At 34.6% G+C, this 20,106-nt stretch overlaps 1 protein-coding gene across 1 annotated transcript in view; it reads left to right on the forward strand.

The window, feature by feature from the left end:
* Positions 1-20,106, forward strand: part of SLC9C1 (solute carrier family 9 member C1) — a 101,463-nt gene that overhangs the window by 21,276 nt on the left and 60,081 nt on the right. The window contains exons 7-11 of the mRNA XM_007458164.1: positions 1,606-1,734; positions 6,613-6,774; positions 10,948-11,047; positions 15,039-15,182; positions 16,827-17,001. Of these exons, the coding sequence (XP_007458226.1) occupies positions 1,606-1,734; positions 6,613-6,774; positions 10,948-11,047; positions 15,039-15,182; positions 16,827-17,001 (710 nt within the window). The remainder of the gene's footprint in view (positions 1-1,605; positions 1,735-6,612; positions 6,775-10,947; positions 11,048-15,038; positions 15,183-16,826; positions 17,002-20,106) is intronic.

Genomic DNA, 20,106 nt, shown 5'->3' on the forward strand with positions numbered 1-20,106 from the left:
CAAAAATAAAATCTGCCCAGGCCAATGTCTGGAGTACATGAATACATTCACATTGTCTTGAGCTTTTTAGGGTCCACTGACTTCTCTTATGTTCCTTGTCTGTTATTTATTTCCAAATACTCACATTTTGTTATAGCCCCACTTTCTAAAATGGAATAGTTATACAACAGTGTCAGTTAGGGTTTGTCTTTGTCTTTGTTTTTTACTTAAAAAACAACACCAAAACATAGTGGCTTAAAACTACAATTGTATATATACATATTTTTTAAACATCTTTATTGGAGTATAATTGCTTTACAATGGTGTGTTACTTTCTGCTTTATGACAAAGTGAATCAGTTATACATATACATATGTTCCCATATCTCTTCCCTCTTGCATCTCCCTCCCTCCCACCCTCCCTGATGGCATGGGTTGGGCTCCACTGATTGTGGCTAATGAATCTCCAGTCAGCTGGAGGGTCATCTGGGGACTAAGTGATCTAGGATGGCCTCAACTAGGAAGATCCACCTTTCTTCCATGTATTTCTCACATTCCTCCAGAAGGGTAGCCAGGGAATGCTGCCATGGTGGTGACAGAGATCCAAGAGAGAGGAAGCAGAAATCTTCCTCAAGCCTCTGCTTTCATCAAGTCTCATTAAAAAATAATAATAATAATTTTTTTTAATTTAAAAAACTGAACTCTTTGGTGAGAGAAACTGCAATATCTTACAGCAGAAGGACTGGATGAAGGGAGAGGTGAAGAATTGGACCATCAAGGCAATTGAACTTCCACAGGAACAGACTGCCTTGGCTTTTCTTCTCTTCCAACAGCATACTTACTGTATTAGATTGTGATCACAACTATAGAGTGGTTGGTTCACAGGGAGGGCTTTTACCATTTCCTTAATAATAGTTCCTTTCTATGGACATTTTGAAAATCATTAAAGGTGCTCAAAGTTATAGTTTTGCCCCTACAGGCACATTGAATAGCAAAGAAAAAATGATAATTGATGGATATCTAAACTTAGAATATCATCATAAATAGAGGAGGATGAGGATGGAAGTAGATTATATCAGGGTGCTCTCCATTAATGGAGCTTGATTTCTAAAACCATTGAAAGTGATGTATGGGAAAGTCAGACAATGTCTAATTATAGTGTGATTATCAGGACAATTGCCTTAATACTTTGATTAGGTACTGTGGTATAAAGCCTTAGTTTATAAATATACTTTATTCCTCCACAATCATTTTTTTCTTGTCTTAAATGCATGATGTACGTATTTATATAAGCCAAGTCTCAGAATTAAAAGTAATAAATTTTATGTTTTCATCTGTGCTTTGAAACAAGGAATGAGAGCTCTAGTTGATTATCTTACTTACATAAACTATAATCAACCACAATTAATTTGGTAACTAATCATGGTGATCTAGACTTAACTTGTAGTTGATACATAATGAAATTTCCTTGAAGGGAGTTTACAGGACTAAAGTATACTTAAGTATGTAGGAAAAGTATGTGATATAAATACGTAGCTAAGAATATCCTTCTAATTGCTGATAAAATTTTATTCTTCAACACTGATGAAGTTTTTCCCACCTTAAAAAAATATTCTTCCTTCTGCAGGTCTTTCTAGAGGCCTCGTCAATTTAATTAATGGAGAAAGTCTGATGACCTCTATATTGTCTTTAATAGTGTTTACTAGTATTATGGATATTAACTTTGGCTTGCAAAAAAAGGTAAACTATTCTTTAGGTAAGGACATATTTTTTTCTTAATTTCTTAAAATTAGAATCCTGTATTTTCTGAAAGTTGACATGGATTTTGTAACACCTTACCATAAGTTATGCTTATACAAACATAATCATATTAGTATAATGATTTACTCTTTACAAAGCACTACCACACATCCCTTATTTAATATCTGTTGTAGTTTTGTTGTGAGGCTGAGTTGGGACTTTTCACGAGGATGCATATAGAAGCAACATTCCACAGGCCTAGGCTGAATCAGAATGCTTGATAACAAGAATGAGGGATGTTGTTTTTTATGCGTTGAAGATGAACTCAAAAGATAAGCCAGGTAGTGCATCCACCAGTGGCGAGAGGAGGTGGCTTCCCTTCCCTTCGCCCTGGGACTATCTCCCTGCAGGCAATACAGAAAGCTGTCAGCTCAGGGAGGAAATGTGAATTATACAGCCATCTACAAGGCCTGAGCGCAGTGCTTGTAAGCAAAGAGACTGTAATATGCCTGGAAGCTCATTTACCACATTCAAATAGCCCTGAACAATAAGTATTTTATTTCCTTTATCATATGTGTATGTGTGCATTTGTGTGTATGAAATTAATGATATATGTACACTATAATGAGTGATTATAAAGTATTTATAAAGTATACAAATGAGTAATTATCACTTAGGACCAGAAATACAGTTACCAGCACTCCCATGAGCATCTTATATGTCCTTTCCCCATGCTTTCAGTGTAGTCTCAATAAAATTAGAAATTAAAAAGGAGAAGTTACAACCAACACCACAGAAATACAAAGGACCATAGGAGACTACTATAGGCAACTATATGCCACTAAAATGGACAACCTAGAAGAAATGGACAATTTTTTAGAAAGGTACAATCTCCCAAGACCAAACCAGGAAGAAATAGAAAATATGAACAGACTAATTACAAGCACTGAAATTGTATCTGTGATTTCAAAAACTCCCAGCAAACAAAGGACCAGGACCAGATGGCTTCACAGATGAATTCTACTAAACATTTAGAGAAGAATTAATACCTATCCTTCTGAAACTATTCCAAACAATTGCAGAGGAAAGAACACTTCCAAACTCATTCTATGAGGTCACCATCACTCTCATACCAAAACCAGACAAAGATACCAAAAAAAAAAAAAAAGAAAATTACAGGCCAATATCACTGATGAACGTAGATGCAAAAATCCTCCACAAAACACTAGCAATCCAAATCCAGCAATACATTAAAAGGATCATACACCATGATCAAGTCGGATTTATTCCAGGGATGCAAGGATTTTTCAGTATCTGCAAACCAATCTATGTGATACACCACATTAACAAATTGAAGAATAAAAACCATATGATCATCTCAATAGATGTAGAAAAAGCTTTTGATAAAATTCAACATCCATTTATGATAAAATCTTTCCAGAAAGTGAGTGTAGAGGGAACCTACCTCAACATAATAAAGGCCATATATGACAAACACACAGCTAACATCACATTCAATAGTGAAAAACTGAAAGCATTTCCTCTGTGATCAGGATCAAGACAAGGATGTCTGTTCTCCCTTTTATTCATCATGGTTTTGGAAGCCCTAGCCACAGAAATCAGAGGAAAAAAAAAAAAAAATTAAAAGGGATCCAAATTGGAAAAGAAGTAGTAAAACTCTCACTGCTCACAGATGACATGATATTATACACAGAAAATCCTAAACACACTACCATAAAACTACTAGAGCTCATCAATGAATTTGGTAAAGTTGCAGGATACAAAGCTAATACACAGAAATCTGTTGAATTTCTATACACTAACACTGAAAGATCAAAAAGGGAAATTAAGGAAACAATCCCATTTACCACCACATCAAAAAAGATAAAATACCTAGGAATAAACCTACCTAAGGTGACAAAAGACCTGTGCTCTGAAAACTGTAAGACGTTGATGAAAGAAATTAAAGATGACACAAACAGATGGAAAGATATACATGTTCTTGGATTGGAAGAATCAATATTGTCAAAATGACTATACTACAAAAGGCAATCTACAGAGTCAAGGCAATTCCTGTCAAATTACCAATAGCATTATTCACAGAACTAGAACAAAAAATTTTTTAATTTGTATGGAAACACAAAAGACCTTGAAAGCAAACTTGAGAAATAAAAACAGAGCTGGAGGAATCAGGCTCCCTGACCTCAGACTATACTACAAAGCTACAGTAATCAAAAATGGTACAGTACTGGTATACCATACTGTTTTGATTACTGACTATTCTTTTCCAAAAATAATCACCCCTCTCATGTCTTCCTCTAGGGAGCTTGTTCAGGTGGTGGGCAATTAATTACCCTACTTGTGCATAAGAAACACTTGCTTTCAGCATTGTTCTGTATCCAATTATTTTACCTAGGCCATGGCAGCTTGGAACATCAACTGGAACCCCAGTTTAGCACAGGAAGGTACATCCTCTTTAAATGCTTCATATATGCCATCTGTGGTGTATAAGAAAACCAAACCAACTACCTACATACAACCTTTTCCAAAATCCAGAGTACAAAATGAGGTGACACCATACAGCACTTAGAGAGTTTTTACCATAAAACTTGCTGCAGATAAGGCCTTCCTGAAGATGAATAAGGTGAACAAAAAAGAAATGTTTATATTCAGAAGCATCTTAAAAGCTCAAGAGCCACCCTTGGGGGAAACTGAAAAATGTAAAATGTAGTCATACATGCTGGTCAGAAGGATCCAAGCCCAGCCCCTATACCTGATCTAGTATTCTACCAGGTCCCATTTAAGATAGTAAATACTGATCACAGAATTTCAGAGAACTTTATCAGAGGCAACATCTACAATCTAATCAAAAGAACTTTCTTGATATTCACTGAGAAGCAAAAAAAAAAAGAAAAAAGAAAAGTACTGATGTAGAAGTTAATTCATTCATTAATCCAACAGTTACTTGTTGATATGTACTATATGATAGCTCCTATTCTAGGCCCTGGTGATTCAGCCATGAATATAATAGTCCTTGCTTTTGTGGAGCTTGCCTCAAAATTTTGACTATAATCAATGGAATAGAATTTTGTTTTTGATTAGGTTTCAGAGGAGTAAAAACTTTTAAGTAATCACTGTTAAAATGATAATAGTAACAACATTTTATTACAAATGTCTGCTGTAGAAAGAAGAGAAGAGTGAACTTATTTTCTTCGACACCAGGACTTTCTCTGAATTTTTAATAGGAGAATTTCCCTTAAGAAAGGTTCTTGATAAGTTTTACTGGTATTTCATTTATATCAGTTAACACAACTGTGAAACAGTAATTTTCATAGTAATCATTATTTTATAACATGTAATTATTTAAACAGTATTGCTCTACTTTGAAGTGAACACATATTTCATAATAGGGAAAACCAAGAAGTTACTGCACTCAGAGGTTCTTACCTTTTCCTATTTGTATATTAGAAGTTTAAGAACATTGTAAGAAATAATGGATTTGCTTTGAGGCTTTTCCTGACCTAATAAATCCATTCAGCACATATTGTACTCATTAAGAGCTATTTTTCTTTCTTAAAGGGGAAAGCAACTTTTAAACTGGGTCTTTTAACTCCAGGTCCCTGCATCCTTCTGAAACCAAAGTCGGCATCCAGCCTATGTTTCATTTACAGGAGGTGCTGGATTCCCAAAATTATCATCATGGTCAACTCCATACCTAGAATGGATGTGACTTAGAGGGTCATTCATGAAATTCTCCTCCCAAGTTCACACTATCCCTACGGATGTTAAATCTTTCTGCTTGGCATATCTATAAACCGTGGCTCCCTTTCAGCCATAGGAATGAGACTAGGTAGAGAAGGAATCTAAATAGCCTCAGTACTCTTAACAGTGCCCTCTCCACCAGTGGACATGATTAAGGATTCATAAATGGATTCTTCTTCATTTTACTATCTCAGAGCATAGTTCTAGGATTTACTTCCCCAAATTTAGCCTTGTTTTTTGATGTGGTTGCTGTTGCTGTTTTCTGTTGTCCATTCTTTGTTTCGATTTTGTTCTTGCTCTTCACATATTCTGTTGAAGTTGACCCTTCAGGCTTTCCTGACCCCAAGACCCACGCTCATCTGTAATTCAAACTTTGCTCCTCTGTTCCTCACCCTGTAAAGGTGGGAAGGACTTCCTCACCCACTGAAAATGCCTGATTCCAGCAATCAAGGCTATCAAGGGCTTAGGTTTCCTGTTTTCCTGGGAAGGCCATCATAACGACTGTAGAAAACAATTTGGCAAGATATAATAATATCGATAAAGGATCAACTATCCTTTAGTGTAGTAATTCCACTTCTGGGGACTAAGGAAGTAATCAGAGAATTACAAAATAATTATGTACAGAAATACACACGGCAACATTGCTTATCAGGGAAAAAACTGGAAACAATGAAACGCCCAACAATTGAATCGGTTTGGCAGGCCAAGACAATACAGGAAATTCACTCAGCTGGGACTCAGAGGCATTCCTTTTTTTGTATTTCTTTGTGTGTATTATGTTAGACCTGGAAAATAAGTTCCATGGGTTTAGAGACTTTCTACTTCTTGTTCATTACTGTTTTTCCAAAATGTATTACAATTTTGGCACTGAATAAATATATATTCCCTAATGGGGACTGAAAAAAAGCTCTTAAACTAAACTGATCAAATGTTACAAATTTGTGTCTGACTTTTAACATTTGAAAAGAAACTCTTTCAATTTAGGAATAAGTTAATACCCTACATCTACCCCAAAGACTATGGGCTATTTTTAAAGATAATGACAAAAAGAAAAGTTGACCCAGATTATCACTTAAAATTAAGAGCAAGTAAGTTCTATTAATTATTTTCTGTTTACTCCCCTTTCTTACAGCTTATAGCATCATGGATAAAATATGGTCATATTGTATAGCAAGTCTCTTGTTTGGAATTCTAACTTCAAAACTGGTACAATTGTGGTTGTCTACTGTTTTTGGAGATGATGTGAATCATATAAGTCTCAGCATTTCAATTCTGTACCTCATCTTTTATATTTGTAAGTAAGAGGGCTATGCCTAAAATTAAATGTTGTAGAAAAATTGAAAATAAAGATGTGGGAAATATTTAGGCCAAAAAAGAAAAAAAAAACATTCAACTGATCTAGAAGGAATATTTTTGAAAATAATGTATCAAAGGAGATTAAAAATATTAATATGTATACAATGGGAAACAATGTACCAAGATATATAAAGACAATTATAAACAACAAGAGAAATTTGACAGAATCATAATTACAATGAGATACTTTAACATGCCTTTCCTAGATAATTTCATAACCAAGTGGACAAAAAAATGACTATGGCCATAAAAAGATTTAAATAAAAACTCAAATGCTTGGCTCACAAGATATATAAAGAGTTTTATCTTCAAAACAGAATACTTATCCTTTACATATACATATAGACATTAACAGAAATAAACTAGATTAGAAGAACATTACAATAAAATTTCAAACATTGTTCAACTACAATGCAATTAAATGCTAACTACAAAAGGAAGGTCTTTAAAAATAAACATTCTAACTGCCTGAAATTTAAAAAAAACTTTTCTTGGTAACTCTTCAGTCAAAAAGGAAATAAAAATAGAAGTTACAGATCAAGGAAGGCTAAACATTAGAAACTCTATCAACATTACTAATCCATTTACCACAACTCCCTTCTCACAGAAGTATGGCAGGCAATGATAATTAGCCATATCACTGTTCCCTGACAGAGCCTCAGAATCACTTTCAACCCAGCCCTTTAGACAGCTCCACAAGTGATTTGGAGTTGGCATGTGTGATAATACTTACTTCCCAAATTACACTATGTCTCTCCATTACATTTAGGAATAAGAGTGTTGCCTAGCCTCATATCCGTGATTAAACACAGACATATAGAATGGACTTGAGGACCCGGGGAAGAGGAAGGGGAAGCTGGGATGAAATGAGAGAGTGCATGGACTTATATATACTACCAAATGTAAAATAGATAGCTAGTGGGAAGCAGCTGCATAGCACAGGGAGATAAGCTGGGTCCTTTGTGACCACCTAGAGGGGTGCGATAGGGAGCGTGGGAGGGGGAGACGCAAGAGGGAGGAGATATGGGGATATAAGTATACGTGTAGCTGATTCACTTTGTTATAAAGCAGAAACTAATACAACATTGTAAAGCAATTATACTCCAATAAAGAGGTTAAAAAAAAAAAGTTCTGGAAGCTCTAGCTAATATAATAAGAAAAAAAGGAAGACGTTTATACATATTTTAAAGGAGAAAATGGTTACATTAGTCACAACATTTTAGATTATATAGAAACACCCAAGAGAATTAACTAATAAACTAAGACAACAAGGTTCTTTAATAGTTTGATATAAGGTAAATATACAAAAATTAATAAATAGTTATAAAATATAATGAAAATTGATTCTCTTTACATTAGCAAAAAGTTATAAAATATCAAGGAATAAACTTAACAAGAAGTTTGGACTTAAACAGAAAGCTACACAAGTTTTCTGAGAAGTATAAAATTTAAATAGACACAAAGAAAAGCTTCTTTTTAGAAATGCTAGAGTAACAAGATTCATTACTTTCATGTCTGAGGAAGGAAAGGCAGAACATAGGGATGTGAGGTTTCCTAACTAATATGGATTTAAACCAATTATAACCTAGTGAAGTTGCACAATCATTAATGAATTAATAGACAGTGAGAGAATGATGAGTCAGTACAAGTACATTCGTTACATACTACTTTAATGGTGTATTCCTAATGCTACAAAATTTATATTCCAGCAAACATAATTTCCTCTAACATCATTAAGTAAGCATAGCCTCAAGATTAAGAGTTACGCTCAAGGAAATAATTTTATCTATTTATTTAATTTTAAAAATTGAATTATCGTTGATTTACAATATTATATTAGTTTCAGGTGTACAACATAGTGATTCAGTATTTTTATAGATTATACTCCATTCGAAGTTATTACAGAATAATGGCTATATTTTCTTGCACTGTACAGTAGATCCTTGTTGTGTATTTATTTAATACATGATAATTTGTATCTCATAATCCCCTACCGTATCTCCAAGAAAATTATTTTAAATTTTTAGAGTCAAGATGTCTCAATAAGCATTTTAGCAAAAAAAAAAAAAAAAATCCTAGGACAGAATTTCATGAAAACAGTTAATGAGTAAATATAAATCTAATGTAAAAGAACTTTTACCCTGACCTAGCTTATTGTTTCTATTAATATCTTCAAGGTAGTCATCATAAATATTTTCCAAATTTTACCATTACTTAGCAAGTTATAAAGAGTAGTCCAGGATTTGATCTCCTCAAAGCACATACATCCACAGTTTCCTCTTCTTTCACGATTCAAAAATGACTAAGTAAAGTGTTTGTTTCTGGCTTAGGTATCATTCCTAGCCAGAACTAAAATAAAGAATATAAAACTTGTAATTTTCCATCTCTAGAAAGGAAGGCTCAATAGTGTGATAATGTTGTTCATTTCATCAAATTAAGATTATCACAATCTGAATCAAATAATAATAGAATTTTGGAGGGAGGTGAAATTTTACAGGATAATTTTAAAAATTCATCTGGAAACAAACTGTGAGACTATGCATGACAATTTTTTTAAAGTGAAGAATTTTACAATTAGGTAAGTATTAAACATTTAATAAGCCTATAGTAATTAAAATACAACTGCTATTAACAGGGGAATACAAAGTAAACCAAAGAAACAGAAGGGGCACAAAACAGATCCATGTATGACAATTTGATAAACATGGCAATAATGATCAAAGTGGCATATCCATAATATTCTTCAATATTAAAACAAAAATTTTAATTTGTACTTGTTAACTAGAACAATGTCTGCTAAACATTAAGAGAAAAAAAAATAAGCCCATTACAGAACTGTATTGCTGTATAATCCCTCTGTAGTTTTTCTTAATGTGTGACTGTGTATATGTATGTTAGAAGCAAGCCTCTGTGAGTGTTCACAGGGTACTCTACTCCTAAGATCTTGATTCAATTATCTTAAGCTTCCAATTCTATAGTCTATGAAAACCCAAAGATATCTCCTCATAATTTCTGAAAACTTCTGGAGTTTTCTTCCTCATAATCTCTGCTGCCTCCTCATAAATATATAGCAATTTCTTCTTCTTAGTAAAGTCTAGTGAAGATGGGGACAAGGGGAGCTCACAAGGAAAATTACGTTGTGTAGTTCACAGCTCTATGAGATCTAACAGCTACCCCTATCTCCTCACTTTTCCATGTTTCCCGCTTAATTTTTACCACTTGTCTCCAGTATAGAAATTCAGCAAGCAGCATTTAATGCTTGGAGTTGCCTTCTGGGTGTCTCGTTCTGTTCTTTCAAGTAGCTTATCTTATGATTTTTTCTAGGCAAATATAGTCCTCTCTTCAATAGAAATTTCAATCAAAATGTTCTTTAAAGCTATACCTGAAGTCCTGGCAGTGGAATTATGGGTATTCCCTTTTTCTAAAAAATATAATCTCTATACTGTATCATATTATTTGAATTTTTCACAGTGGTAATATATCACTTTTATAAGCTACTTTCAAAATTATTTTTCCTTCTAGCTCATGAAAGCTAAGAGAATGTTTAAGAATATTCCACAGTTTTGTACACTTTTCAGTCCCTGACAGTAAATACACCAAACCAAAACTAAACTGGGGAAGTAGATCCATATTAGGTTTCTATTGGCTCCACTCCCTTAGTCTTGTCACAAGATCAAACCATTTCTATCTCCTACTGTCTTCTAAGAAAAAGTATGTGAAGTGGGCTAGTCCATAGAGAGCTCATCAGCTCACTTCTATTTAATTCATCCAGAGCCCCTCTGAAAAAATTAGACCTGTGGAGGGTGCTCTAGCCTCACTAGGGCACATGAAGAGATTTGTGAGCTCCACATTGTTGCCAATGATCAGAAGCCAAAGCAGTGTAAGGATGTTCATTACAGACTTTTCTGCACAGTTGGGTATGAATCTGAGGAGGAAGAAGAACAATGGGTGGTGATAATAATTTGTGATATATCCAGTTGAAACCAAGGGAGATATAGCCTCTCTCTGTAAAGTCACTACTATCAGATATCTGATGTTTTCATCTCTGGCAAAATTTGTGCCACTGTTGATGTTAAATTAATATTTTATATTTGTTTCTTTAAAAAAATAGGTAAGCTAGTTGGAATGTCTGGAATATTTACCATCGTCATTATGGGACTTTTTTTAAATTCTACAAGTTTTAAACCAGGAGTTGAAGCACTTCTTCTTGAGTGAGTGGCTAGCATATTTTCACTTTGTTTCGTACATTAGACGTTATAATATTGTAATAGTAACTACATCTACGTCTACATGGTCCAAATAAGATACTGACTTGAAAACTAGCTAACTAAAAACCCGTTCTAAAAACTCTGTTGCCCGTGTCCTCTAAACCTCCATCTTGAAGCAAAATTTGTAACCTCACTTTGAGTTCATGTTGACTCTGTTTCACCACTAATTCCCTTAAGTCTCTGACCATATTACTCAGTAATGTTCAGTCTAATCCCCTAGACAGGGGCTAGGATTAAGATAAGGCAACTGAGGCCTTCATCTCAGGCACAAAATTTAAGAGGGTGCCAAAACACTCAGTAATCAAAATAAATATTTTAATGCAATATTTTAAAAATGAAATTAATACAAAAAATCCATGGTGAAAATACAAAATTTTAAAAGAAAGATCAATATTACTAACAGTTCCTTTAGCCTCAGGCTCCAATACGGATCAGTTTGGCACTGCCAGTAGAATGGAAGACCAATATTTTAAGGACAGTGAAGAGAGGCCATGCAAAGCCAATTAAAAGATTAAGCTGGGGCATTTAAATACAATTGGCAGTGTTAAAAAAGAAAATAGAAGAGTACAAATTGTGCCTTGCTCAAGGGCACCCAGCTGAGGGGGTGAGTGGAATCGGTGTCAGTCTTGAAGAAGGGGTACTTTCTGTAATGTTCTAATACATGGGATGGGAACTTGGCCTAAATCACACAATGGCAACATATTAATATGTGTTAACAGAGGCCCTGAACATAATCAATGATTTTTTGGCTTTTGGGAGAACATTATGGAAGATGAAATGAGTTCAGAAGTCAGAAGCTGAAAAGTATAGGATTTTATAGGATTTGAGAGCACGTCACTAAAATTTCCTGTCAATTACAATGGAAGCCAGTTGTACTAGCAGCTAGGCAGCATTAATTGGGCCACCATTGTAGGAAGAATTTAAAATGTTATGCATGTATTTATATCTATGGGAAGTGATTCTGAAGGCTCCCTTCATTCTTGCTGTAACTGAAAGCTGGATCTCCCCTGAAAACATTATTTCCCTCGTGTTCCTTAAAGGTTATAGTGTCTTTCTCACTGCATCCCTGGTGCTATAAGCCTAGGGTAGAGGTGGGTGATTTTTCTGTACCTCAGTCACTTCTATATTATTTTTCTTATTCTTCCCCAGAGGAGCCCAGTTTTGAAGCTCATGCCATCAGATTATACCATCGGCCACCCTCTTGGTTGTAGTTATCTCTAGAACTCTGAGTTACACTCTCCATTTTGTGAAGATCTTGGCCCCTGTCTCACTGCGACTCTCTCCAACATCATGCTATCACCATCCTTAGTGGCATCAATCAATATTCACACAGTTGGTCCTACTATTCCCTCACCTTTCAATTCCAAGACTTCCTCTTCTCCTGTGAGCACATCTATCACTCCGCTTCAGCCACCCACTTTATGCTCATACAAATAATAACGTCATAGTCTCAATTTCAAGAATCTTACTATCTAAAATATAATATGTGCCAGCTCCTACTCTCCAAGACAGTAGAAATCTAAGATAATAATGGTAAATCCTACAAGAGTCTACAGCAGGTCAATGCTACTCTCTAAGAGAGGAGGCGCACCATCTCCCATCTTTTCAGCTTAACCCCCTAGGACCCCAGTTCTAACAATTCTGTTGTCACTCTGAGAATATAACGCATTGAACCTATGATGTTTTCTGACCCTCACCCACCTCACTTCCTCCTTACCCAGATAATTTCTTTTGTTTAAAACCATCTAATAACTTCTCATTTGGCTACAAGTCAAAGTTGTTTCAATGGCAAACAAATGATATGTTTGTCCCTCTGTTACTTCTGTGACTCATTTCTACCACTCTCACCCTCACCCACCCTGCTCTAGCCACACTTGTTATTCCTCAAATATACCAAACAGGCTTCCTGTTTGGGCTTGTGTTCTTGTGCCTCTGCTCTTGAAATGTGCTTCCTTTACATATTGGCATAAGTAGCTGCCAATTTCATGCTTCTATTTCATGCTTCTATTCATACATCACCTTGTTAGAAAGAAATTCCCCAAATAAGAGATACTTCCTTGTCAACCCATATAATTCTTCTTAAGTCATATAATACTACTTGGTTTATTTTTATTTTTTTAATTTTATTTTAATTTTGTTTATTTTTGGTTGCATTGGGTCTTCGTTGCCGTGTGCGGGCTTTCTCTAGTTGCCGCGAGTGGGAGATACTCTTCATTGCGATGCAAGGGCTTCTCATTGCAGTAGCTTCTCTTGTTGCTGAGCACAGGTTCTAGGCACGTTGGCTTCAGTAGTTGTGGCACACAGGCTCAGTAGTTGTGGCTCACAGACTCTAGAGTGCAGGCTCAGTTGTGGCGCTCGGGCTTAGTTGGAGCATGTGGGATCTTCCCAGACCAGGGATCGAACCCATGTCCTCTGCATTGAAAGGTGGATTCTTAACCACTGTGCCACCAGGGAAGTGCCAACCTGTATAATCTTTTATTCTTGGCAAATTGATGTCACTAAAATGTCCAGGCCATAAGGTCTTATCATTCCTCTAGGCTAAGGGCTGTGCAACATTGAGATATAAAAATGACACAGATGCCTAGATCTATAGTATCAAAATCTATGAGGGTGAGAGCATGGGATATCTTTTAAAAAACTCTTCCCAGATGATACTTATATACAGAAAGGGTTGTGACCCTTAGCTCCCGTAAAAGGTCTAGATTTGTTAGGATAGCTCATGATCACCAAATAAAGGAAACAGACTTTTTAAAAAAATTCGGAAGCTTTTTTCTGTGTGCCTGACTGATTGCACACATGAACACACACACGTACATGCGCATGTCTATTAGATGGATTTGGAGCTTGATTATTCAGCTCATATCCACTCTGAATTTGGTGGGCATTGATTCCTTACAGAATCTGGTTTCCTCTTCATAAGATTTCTCCCGTTAATTTCTACCATATATGAAAGAGTCTTGATAACTCTTCAATATATGTCACTTAATTGATTTGATTACATTTTGTGCTAATCTCAACAAGACTGAGATTTTTGATATTTGGAGGCATTTTCCCACAGTGTTTCATATTGAAATTTTCTCTGGTAATGCCTAGGTATTTGTGTTTCAGGGACAGAGTCTGGCAGCACATGGGTAAAACCAAGCTCTTTTTCCTCTCATAAAATGGTGTTCATGTGCCCTTTTAATCTTTTCCATTTATTTTGCTAAACATATAATGTAAACATTAAAGACATGAAATATACAGAAAGATAACAAGAAGTTTTAAATAGCTATGGTCCCAACACCCAAAAATGACAAATACTCGTGTCTGAGTGTACTTTTTCAAACTGCTTTGCCTGCAGCTGATGAGAACATGAGCTTTGGGAATGATGCAGAGTTTTCCTGGGCTCTGGAGTACTTGAATATGTACAGACTCAGGAATCACAAAAGGAGAATCTACAAAGGGCATTCATGGGAATAAAAGATTCATTCACATATTCTAAGTGCTAGCTAGATTTTGGGCAAAGGCTTAATTCTATCACTATGTAAATCAGACTAGTAGTTCAGTATTTCCTTTTAAAATAAACAATTTTAGATCTTCCTAATGATACAAGGACTTCACAATCAGTATTTTCCAGCTACTTGAACCATAGTGCCTGAATGAGTTCTGTCAAATAGTATAGCTACAACCTAACATATCTTTCAAAGTCAACCCAAATAGAAAGACACTAATTTACATTCAGTGTAAGCTGGTTAAAATTGCTTTAGAAGTATTTGTTTACTTGCCTTAGTGCTCCTTTCTCCCCAGTTAAATTATAAGCCCCTTGAGTGTTGGTGAATGCCTTATTCATCTTTATTTTCTTTATAATGCCTAGCACAATGCCTTACATAGATAAGTCTTGCATTGAACATGTTAGATTAATTAACTATATTTAAATTTTTTTCTAAAAATGCAGATTCTGGAGTTGTCTATCATTTGTTGCTTTTCTTATGGTGTTCACTTTCATTGGACTTCTAATTCCTGCACATACATATTTATATATATCATTTTCTGATATATATTATTCATTAAATATCTGCTTAACACTTACTGTTTTCAGGTAAGAAAGTCATTTGAATATTTCTATTTATAAGACATTGACTAAGCCTGAAGACATTCTTTAAATGACAGAAATGTTTCATACCTTAGAATGAAAAATTCACTCAAACTTTCCAAGGAATCATCAGCAAATTAGCACTCAGTGTTTTATTCAATTTTTAACTACATTTCAAAGCAATGCAAACATGTTGTAAAATTTTTGAAAATTAGAAAAAAGACAAAAACTTCTCATAATCTTACTACCTAGAGGCAGCCACTACTAACATTTTGTATATTTCCTCCAGTGTTTTTTATTGTTTTTTATTCTATGAGGTTTCATGAAGTTAAACACCTATCATAAATAAAAATGTTATCTTGCTTTGCTCGCTTAATATTATATATTAATATAATATATATTATATAACAAATAATCTTAATAAAGTATAGTTGGAAATTGCTTTTTAAAAATCAGGGAGGGACAAATTGGAAGACTGGGATTGATATATACATGCTACTATGAATAAAATAGATAACTAATAAGGACCTACTGTACAGCACAAGGAACTCTACTCAATGCTCTGTAATGGCTTATACGGGAAAAGAATCTAAAAAAGAGTGGATGTATGCATATGTATAACTGATTCACTTTGCTATACACCTGAAACTAATACAGCATTGTAAATCAACTCTACTCCAATAAAAATTTTAAAAAAAGAAAGATAACCTTTCTTTCCTCCTAAATTATTATTCACTATTATTTGATATCTGCTCTGTTCTGTGTTCTGACGATTCTGGCATTCTGCCATGTTACGTTATGTTATGAGATGTTATGTTTAGTTACTTTTAGGTAACATTTTTCTATCTTTGATTCAAAAAAAATTAAAAATAAATTAAATGATCACATGTCTAATAAATAAATAAATAAATAAAAATCATATGGAAGTCCTCCTTGTAAATGTCTTTTTTTACCTAAATAATTTTTGTAGCCCCATTTCCAGTGTTAAAAGGCAGAAAGCAATCTGCTTATGTAACTGAAAAGGAGATAACATAGAAGAGGAAAACCACCATAACAATTCTTTAATCTCCATCACCAAAATTGTTAACATTCTACTTCCATCTAGGAAGATTAGTTGGGACTCAACATCAAGTCAGCCAGTGCCAAGTAAATGGAAATTAGCCCCAAATTATCAGATACAGTTATTGTAAATTATAAGAATGATCTGATACTAAAAGAAGAAATAGAAATGAATTAACTGATACTGGGCGGATTCAGTAAGATTAAAATCTACAAAGAAAAAGAAAGAGAAGACATTATTTTCTCTCGTATTTATTAGATTTGCTTTTATTTGTTCTTGAGATCTGGAATAGAGTATATCTACAAAATGTCTCTAACACTTTCTTTTCCACCTGGAGAAGCACCACTCAAAGGTGATGTGGAATTACTCCACTACTTTCCTAAGAGAAAGAAAGAAAAAGAATAATACCATTCTCTTGGTATGGAATGCCCTTCTGCCTTCCTTTCGTGCCATGCCAACAGAGTGTGAAAGATGGTTCATTGGTCTGAGAGTTGGCAGTTCCACAGGGAATAGATTGGAATAGCATAGAATGGGATGGAAAGAAATTTCTATGACAAAAATAACTTTTTAAAATCTGTTTTGTCTTTTAGATTTCTGGTCTTTCTATTATTGAGCCCTCTTTTGTCTCGACTTGGTCATGGTTTCAGCTGGCGCTGGGCGTTCATTATGGTCTGGAGTGAAATGAAAGGGACTCCTAATATAAACATGGCTCTTCTGCTTGCCTACTCTGAATATTCTCTTGGATCTGAGAGGGAGAAATCTCAAGTAAAGAAAGATGTGGTTTTTTATTAGAATATTTTATGAAAACTGTTTCTGTGTGCTAAAATATGCTTTTGTAGTGAGATGGCTCAACCCCACTTGGAATGTGGGAGTGATTTAGCTATGATGGTAAAACTGGGGAGCGGAAAAACAACTGGCAACTTTCCTCTTCTCCATTCTAGCTTGAGGATTCCTAAATCCCTTCATTGCACTCCTAAAAGATAGGTTTATTGTACAAGTTAAGAGAATTAAAACTTATAAGTCATTTAAAATATTACCTGATACAGAGTATGCACTTAATAAATGTTTCTATTTTTATTTACTTCTAACACCTACTCAAGAAAAGCAGAAAGCTACTTATAATTGGCTCTATTGCCTTCTGTAACTTTATGAGGCCACATTTAGTAATGCTAGGAACCAAAACATTTTGTTTATTAATGGAAGTTATCTCTAAGATAGAACCCCCAAACTCTGCCTAACAGAATATAATGGGTATGACTCTTCCTCTACCTCATCTCAAAATAAGATAATTTCAAGGAGCTCTTTAAGAAATTTTCTATGCAGACATCACAACACATCTAATACTTCCATCGTGGCTTTTTTTTTTACATAAATTCCAAGAGTAAAAGGAACAGTACAAAGGCCATTATTATGTATAATCCAAACATTAAAAAACTAGATATTTAAACACTGCTTTCTAAACCAAAGTGTCTAATATTACATGACCTCCTCCTTCTTTTTAACCTATCTCCACCTGCCTGAATAAAAATCAGCGGCATCATCATACATCCTGACCAGTATAATGGTGAACGTTGCACATAGTTATGGGTTCCAAAATTTTTAGTTGGTTGCTATTTACTGTGTGACCATCCACAAGTTATTTAATTCCCACCACCTCACCCAAAGTGTCAGTTTCCTCACTCTGAAACAAATTTAGTAATAATACCAATCGTTTGCTAATAAATATTTAACAAGTAACTTTCTCAGAGAGGGGGAGACCCTAAGTTGTAGTGTTTGCCAGTTTCTGTTGTGTAATCACTGGCACCAACAGGAATATCAATCTGCTCATAAACTTCCTGAAAATGTAATGATCAGCTCTCACAAACTTGTATGAGCCAGGTCTATCTGGCTATATCACTATCTCCACTGTCTCAAAGGGTTATTATGACAAATTGAAAATATACCTAAAATGCTTAACACATTGTTTAGCATATAGTAAATGTACAATAAATCTGAGCTATGATGATGATGATGATGATGATGATGATGATGATGTTGCCATGTAGACTTGCTTTCAAATAAAACTTTGGTAAATAAAATCATTTGAGAGATGTCTCAGTAGTAGTTAACTAGTTGAGAAGAAAGTAGCACTCCTTACTTAATTTAATTTAGCTGAATCTTACAGCTAATTTATTAATACTCACAAAGAGGCACTACAATGAAAGCTTAAAATTTTAACTTAATCCTGTCTCTACTACACACAAGTTCAATGACTGAACTGAATATGTTCCAAACAAGTACATAAAAATATGTGAAGCGAAAACTGAGAACTAAGAGGAAAAATAGACAGACTATATTTGGAGACTTTAACACTCCTTTTTATAATTTGTTCAACAAAGTGTAGAACTAGATAAAAAATCAGCAAGGATATGGAAGAACTAAGCAACACCATCAACCAACAGGATCTAATGGACATTTATAGAATCGTATCAACTGATACAGAAAAAGCACTTAACAAAAATCAATATCCATTTATGACAAAATCTCTCAAAAAATAGAAATAGAAGGGAATTTCCTAATGTTGATAAAGAACACCTACAAAAATATTTACAGGTGGCATTATAATTAATAGTGAAAGACATTTTCACCCTATAATTGGGAAAAATCCAAGGATGTCTACTCTTACTCTTTTTATTAAACATCATGATGGAAGTTCTAGCTTGCTCCATAAGACAAAAAATAATAAAAAAAACACATGAATATTGAAAAGGGAGAAATAAACTATCCTTATTTGCAGATAATATGATTATCTATACCGAAAATTCCAAGGGTCTTCAAAAAGAAAAAAAAAAAGCCTTACTAGAATTAATAAGTGAGTTCAGCATGGTCTCAGGGTACAAGATAAGTATAAAAAAATCAAGTATTTCTATATACTACCAATTGATACAAGGAAATGAAAATTAAAGATACAATTCCACATACAATCATTCAAGAAATAAAAAGCAAAGGAACTAAAATAACGAAACAATTTTGAAAGAGAAGAAAAAATGGGAAAAAATCAGTATACCCAATTTTAAGGCATTATTACAGTTATAGTCATGGAGATTAGATAGTATTGTCAGAGAGAGAGAGAGACACGTGGAACAGAACAGAGAACCCAGAAATAGATCCACACAAACATCCCCAACTATGTTTTTTTTTTGCAGTACGTGGGCCTCTCACTGTTGTGCCCTCTCCCGTTGCAGAGCACAGGCTCCAGACACACAGGTTCAGCGGCCATGGCTCACGGGCCCAGCCGCTCCATGGCACATGGGTTCCTCCTGGACCGGAGCACAAACCCGCGTCCCCTGCATTGGCAGGCGGACTCTCAACCACTGCGCCACCAGGGAAGCCCCCCAACTATTTTTTGATAAAGGTGCAAAAGCAATTCAATAGAGGATGTCTTACAAATGGTGCTGAAGAATGGGTCATTCATAGGCAAAAAAAAAGAACATTGACTCTAAGTCTCACATATTTTACAAAAATTAATTATAGTGGGTCACAGAATTAAATACAAAATGTAAAACTAGAAAACTCTTTTTTAACTTGGAATAAAATCTTTGGGACCTAGCATAAGGCAAAGACACCAAAAGCATAATCCATAAAAGAAAAAAAAGAAAAAATTATACTTCATCAAAATTAAAAACTTTTAACAGTCCAATGGGCAGAATACAGGAAGAGACATTCCACAGAAGAGGATATACACATGACAAATAAGCATAAAAAGATGGTCAACATGATTAGCCACTGGGGACATGCAAATTGAGACCACAAAAAGATATCTCTCTATTAGAAGGGCTAAAATGAAATATGGTGATGAAACTAAATGTTGGTGAGGATGCAAAGAACCTG

Source organism: Lipotes vexillifer, unplaced genomic scaffold, assembly GCF_000442215.2.
Source record: "Lipotes vexillifer unplaced genomic scaffold, Lipotes_vexillifer_v1.1 scaffold1303, whole genome shotgun sequence".
Lineage (NCBI taxonomy): Eukaryota > Metazoa > Chordata > Mammalia > Artiodactyla > Lipotidae > Lipotes > Lipotes vexillifer.